The sequence below is a fragment of the Megascapheus bottae genome, chromosome 10 (genome assembly GCF_031878675.1).
Source record: "Megascapheus bottae isolate mThoBot1 chromosome 10, mThoBot2.hap1, whole genome shotgun sequence".
Classification (NCBI taxonomy): domain Eukaryota; kingdom Metazoa; phylum Chordata; class Mammalia; order Rodentia; family Geomyidae; genus Megascapheus; species Megascapheus bottae.
This window is the reverse complement of record NC_143518.1, coordinates 24292444-24298443: the sequence shown is the minus strand read 5'-3', so window position 1 is coordinate 24298443 and position 6000 is coordinate 24292444. Positions and strand designations below refer to the sequence as shown.

The following is a 6000-nucleotide window of genomic DNA, read 5'->3' as shown; positions in this document are numbered from 1 at the left end:
CTTGACTTTTGGTGTTCCTTTTTGTAAATGACTTATTTTGAACGTCTCAATTGTTTATTTGCTCATTCAGCATATGGTGACTTTTACTAACTTCAGATTGAGAAACTTCTTAGAAAAAACAAGATCTCTGTCCTACAAATGCCTGGCATTTCCATTTACTGCTTTTCACAGTAGGATAATTGATTTCTTCTTTCCTCTTTATGTCCAATAGGAAGTGAATCTGGATTCTTGTTCTTTTAAATTTGAAATCTGAAACAATACATAATGATAGCAAAACAAAAACAAAATGAAGATCAAGTGGTCCCTAAAGGGCTTATGACTTTATGAGACAGGTGTGTGTGTGTGTGTGTGTGTGTGTGTGTGTGTGTGTGTGTGTGTGTGTGAGAGAGAGAGAGAGAGAGAGAGAGAGAGAGAGAGAGAGAGAGAGAGAGAGAGAGTATAAAGAGTGCTCCAAAACAGTATTGATTGTGTAGGCTGCGGCTGCTGGAAGAGAAAGCCTGAGATGTTTACTGGGCAAACCAAGAGCATCCTGTGTCCCCTTTGCCTTAGTGAGGTGGGGAGGTTTTCAGGAAGGGAGGAGGGGATAGGGAGTAGGTGGAGTGATGCACCAAACTTATTAGCTTTGACATCATCATTGTCTTTAAATGAGACAGACAGGAAGATAATTACAGGCAGAGAGGCAGGGAGAGAAGGGGAGCAAGGAGAGGCTGCAGGGGATAGGTCCCTTGAAATATGTGTTCTTTTTGCCTTGCTTTCATCTTTACAGGGACCCAGAAGTCTCCCAGGAGGTGAATTCAAGAGCTTCTTTCAGACTCATTTGGTCAAGGGAACAGCAGACAGGTTACCCAGAGGAGAACTTTACAAGAGACTTCCAACATACCAACAAGTTGGAAGGGGATTCAAAAAACCTTCAACAATCAACAATCTCAAGCATCCACCTGAGGAAAACCTTCTAACCTGCACAAACCTTTGGGAAGCTGGATGGAGAGCTGACTGAGGACTTCAGAGAGTGAAAGTTAAGTACCAGCTTGGATGTTTGTGCCCCCAGATTTTTGTTTTGCATTTTTAGATTAGTAAGTGTCCAATTCTATGTTTTTTGTAGAAAAGTTTTTCTAGCAATTTGTTTCCAACTGAGCATATTTTTGGTTTAAGTGTGACAGAAAGAGAAGGAATCTCCTAGGGAAGGAAGGAAAGAGGTCAGAGAATAAGATCATTTTGAATGACTTCAGGTAGCAGAGTGTCATGTGCTTGTGAGTGTGTGTTTGAGAGGATTTGGCTTGTGTCATAAACTTCCTTCAGTGAGAGGAAGGGTGACTAAAGAAGGAAGAAGAAGGAAAGAAACCTGAGCTTTTGGGGAGAAAATTCAAAGGAACTAAGAGCAATTAACTCCATTCTTCAAGGACTAAAGTACCTCCAAGGGACAAGGAGAAGGCAAGGACCACTTGCAGGCACACGGTAGGCAAGAGAAGCCACAAGGTGCTGGCAGAGTTTCCAGCTCAGGTAGCCAGGAGAGGCACTCTTTTGGGGATCCTTGAAAAAGTTTTCGTTTGTGAACCAGTTTCCCTGGTGACTGCAAATCCATCACTAGCTATCTCTTCCTCTTCTCATCATTCTGGTGTGATACCCAGAACTCAGTTTCTGGCTCAGTGGGAAGAACTGAGGGTAGGATGATGTATTTCAAGATTTTGAGAATAAGCCTGGTGATTCTGGCTGGGTGGGTGTTCAGCACTGGTAGCTCTGAGCTGGATTTGAATCCCAAGAAACCCTTGGTCCCGAGGGCAAGCCCGAATCAGGTGCTGTTGGAAGGAGAACGTTGTTGGTTGGGGACCAAATTTCAAAGACCCAGAGTTATTTCCCAGCATCATCCCTTGGGGGTCTATCCCAGCAGACATGGAAATCACCTGAGGCTCTACCCAGCCCCAAAGCAGAAAACCCATCATGCAAATCACAGAAAACCAGACACCCAGGGACAGGCTGCCAGCCTAGCTCCCCAACACCTGACTGAGAGAACAGCAAGTGTGAGGAGCAAGACAGGGCAGCCAGCTGCCCCGTGGGTACAGGAAGGTCCTATTGGCCACGTGGAGATAATGGCAGATGATGGCATTTATCTTGGCAAGGGAGGATTCCAGGTGTCTCCAAGTGAGCTTGACACTGGGGGAAGCTCGGCCACAGCTGCCTCCCTTACCACCACCACCTTTCACCTGGAGGAAGCCAGAGCAGAGACACAAAGGCAGGGTCAGGCCAAGTCCCAGCCTCACCAAGTGACCAAGAGGCAGGTATCGGAGGGTCCCGAAGAACCCCGTATCTCTCCTCCACGTCTCCAATTTTGGCCGAAGCACCTCTTTAGGTATGGGGTTCGAAACCATCCCTTGAAGGACAGCATCCAAAATGGTGGCTGGAGCCTTGGCAGGGAAGCAGAGACCTCTAACCTCCAAGGAGGACTGCCTGTCTTGTACTTCTCTGGGAGGCGGGAGCGGCTGCTACTGCAACCAGAAGCACTGGCTGAGATTCCCCGGGAGGCGTTCACAGTGGAAGTCTGGGTGAGGCCAGAAGGAGGCCAGAACAATCCAGCTGTCATTGCAGGTAATAACCAACTCAGGGGCTTTCAGCAGTTCCGGGGCAGGGGTGGGGTGGGGCGCTGGCTCTATTTCTGCTGGGGTTAGACATAGGGAGCCATGAGGAAAAGAGGACAGAGCCAGAAAGCCAGGGAGCAGGAAGAGGGAAAAGAGCTTGATGTATTAACATGGCAGTATTCTAGGCACCATCAGAGAGAAGATAAGGACTCAGGAACTCTAACAGCATTTTGTCTTACATATTGAGGTCATGTTGTTCCTTAATCTTCAGTGACCTCCAGTTGGGCTTTCTTATTTAAAGGGAAAGAACTCTGATTGTGTTCATCAAAGGGGAAGAGATTTCACACTTTCTCATGGTCCAAAATGGGACATCCAGGTAGTTTTGAACTAGAGGAGAGTCCAAATATCTGGGCAATGAATCATGCCTGGGCTGGTCCAGGCAGGGAGGGAGGGAACCAGGATGCCAGGTATAGGGGCATTGGGTTTTTGACTGGCTACCTGTTCTCTGAGCGTCTCTGGAACATGGTAGAGAGGTGACACCTGTTCCACTTTGTAAATCACCTTCACTTTGTCCCAACACAGTAGCACAGTGAGTCTACTGGACAAAAGGTGAGCACACATGAGCCAGTTTTCTGGCTTCTAGTCCTGGGTATTGTAAGATGGACTTAAGATGACTCCTGATAGAGAATCCTATGCCACTCATCAGTGGTCCTTACCTGGGAATGTTACCTGTAGATATTTCTCTCTATCCCTTGATTTTTTTCCTCTATGGAAAGGCAAAGAAAAGATTGTGGTCAGGAGTAGCAGCTTCCTTTTGCCTTTGGAGGAGGTTGATATCAAGCAAGGGGTGAGGGATTGGAGTTTATGTTACCATGGATTCTTTTGGATCCCTTATGTAAGAATTGTACACGAGGCAAGACTAGACTACTAGTAGAACCATAAAACTTTATTAATTGGGATTAGCCACACTATGCCATGATGTTTGCTGGGCCCATTACACTGATTAGGAGGCAACAAGAACTGTGTTAGAGGCAAGTTTTGTAGAACTCCAGGTCTTCCAGATTAAAAATTTGTCAGGTTACTGGATGCCTTCAAGAAAGTCTCAGACTAGGGAAAGAAATCAGGGAGGGAAGGAGTCTCTTCCAATGGGGTGTTTCTGGAACAGCCCTTCTGTACACTCTGTCTCCCCATCTTTGGCTGTGATTTCTTCTTTGGAAGCTGGGATTCCCAGACACTGAGCACTCTTGAGTCTTGTGGTTTTGCTCTATTTTATTTTGGGGTGGGAGGGGATGAAGGAAGGGGAGAGAAATGGGGCTGGGCTGTAAGTTAGGTGGAGGCAGAGAAAGAATCGAAGGAAATCCTTATTCTGGGGCCAAATGGAAGAATTAATGAGATGATTATCTGTTCAGAGTTGGCAGCGTCACAGTTTTTTCCCAGATGACATCTTCTTTCTTTTTAAATTTGCTTCCTAGTACCCATCTGCCAGGGAAACTGCATGCTTGCAGTCTAGACGCACACCCACTACTCTGCTGAGCCCTCATCCTGCAGTAGCAACGTTGCGTCCTAGAATGTAGAGACCCAGAACAGATTCTAGGAATTAGAGAAAGAATTATTAGAGAAAGACCTAGTAGGAATACATATAACAAGCTCTGTGGTTTTGGTACCAGTCTTGGGACTTGAATTCAGGGTCCAGGCACTGTCCCTTAGCATCTTGCTCTAAGTTAGTGCTCTACCACGTGAACCACAGCTTCATTTCTTAGTTGGAAATATGAGTCTCACAGACTGTGTTGCCTAAGCAGATTTTGAGCAGTGATCCTCAGACGTCAGCCTCACTGGTGTGAATCACAAGTGCTACCTGTCTGCTTTGTATTTTTAAAGCCCAAATTTAGGAGAGAGGTTCAGGACCACCCATGCCTCAGTCCACTCATGCCCCACCTGTGTTCTTCTGCTCAACAGGGAATAGTGCCACGATCTGATTCCAATTCTCACCCTTTGTGCCTTTCTGCTTCTTCCACCTATCCATCATAATTAACCATCTCAACACTGCAGGAGCACATGTTCACATTCTTCTCCTAAGAGCTCAATAAAATCTCTAAACCTCTTTAAGCATGTAAAATCAGGCAGGGAATCTTTTGCAGATAGCCTGTCATCTGAGTTTTCTTTCCTTTTTAAAATTAAAATCAAAGTGGCCCCTATGATGCTCAGGGATTTCTTCTTTAGGTATTTCAGAACTCTAGGAAAATCTAGGAATGAGACCACCCAGACCTAACTTCCTCACCTTCCACTCTGTAATGTTCTCCAGTTTACAAACGTCAGGAAGCATTTAGGAAAGGTGTTGCAAACAAGATCTCCATTCTTTGGGATTCCAGTAGGAGGGTTTCTGAAAATTTAACTATCTTTTGCCTACTCATTTTCTTAGTTGATGATACTTAGACACCAGAGACTCAATGCTGAGGACCACAGGTTGCCAAAGCAAGTTCTCTTTAGGTCTCTAAAGGTCTCCTACTTTAACTAATTCATTCAGGCCTTCCGAAATATAGCCCATCTTCACTCTTATGTTCTACCAGTCCTTGGGAAGGTCGCCATCTGTTTTTCATGTATCCAATATGACAATGTAGAATCCAGACCCAGGGAGTTACATACATTTTAAGTGGAACCATTTTGCTACTCTACAAATGGCAGAACAAGGTGCTGCTCCAAGACTTTACCCCCATACACCCTTACATAAAGCTTTCAATCTTCATCTTTCATTTACTCCAACTTCAAAGTTCTCTATCAACCAAATATGGATTCTTGTTTCTTCAGCAAAGGAGTAAGACAATTCAGCTAAATCATTATGCTCTAGCCCCTTACCCCAGACCTGGGGCATTAGGGAATACTTTCAACACTTGGCACTAGGTGGCAGTGTTGCTTCATGCACAGGAATGTAAGCAAGCCACTGGGGAAATGTCAGCTTTCCTAGAGGGGTGTTCTGCACTGGTCGCTGGGTTGAATTCAATCATTCTCTCCCAGAATATTATTGGAAGGTATCCCTTGGGATCAGCTTTATATAAGTCTTCCCTCCATCCCTCCCTCCCTCCTTTCCTCTCCCTCCCTCTCTCCTTTCCTCTCTCTCCCTCCCTCCCTCCCTCCTCCCACCTCTCTCTTTCATTCTTTCATTTCTGAAATGCCCTCTTTGGAGATTTTGACTAACAGATACTTCTATCAACTAGTAAAGAAAACAAAACCAACTAGTAGTACCCTTCCCTCCACCCTAGCTCCCATATCCTTCCCAAGTAAGAAGTTGGACTCTAGAATGGGTCTAAAACAAACTAGGGGCTAATGGACATGGATGCTAGGGGTTTCTCAGAGTGGAAATGGACTAAAGGAAAGTACTAAAGGTGCTTCAAGTAGGAAAGAAGGTGCCTAACTTTTTCAGGTTGTAAAT

At 45.4% G+C, this 6000-nt stretch overlaps 1 protein-coding gene across 1 annotated transcript in view; it reads left to right on the top strand.

Moving 5' to 3' along the window:
* The first annotated feature begins 1667 nt into the window (after positions 1-1667).
* Pappa2 (pappalysin 2) overlaps positions 1668-6000 on the top strand; it is a 232828-nt gene continuing 228495 nt past the window's right edge. The window contains exon 1 of the mRNA XM_090339770.1: positions 1668-2583. Within this exon, the coding sequence (XP_090195896.1) occupies positions 1668-2583 (916 nt within the window). The remainder of the gene's footprint in view (positions 2584-6000) is intronic.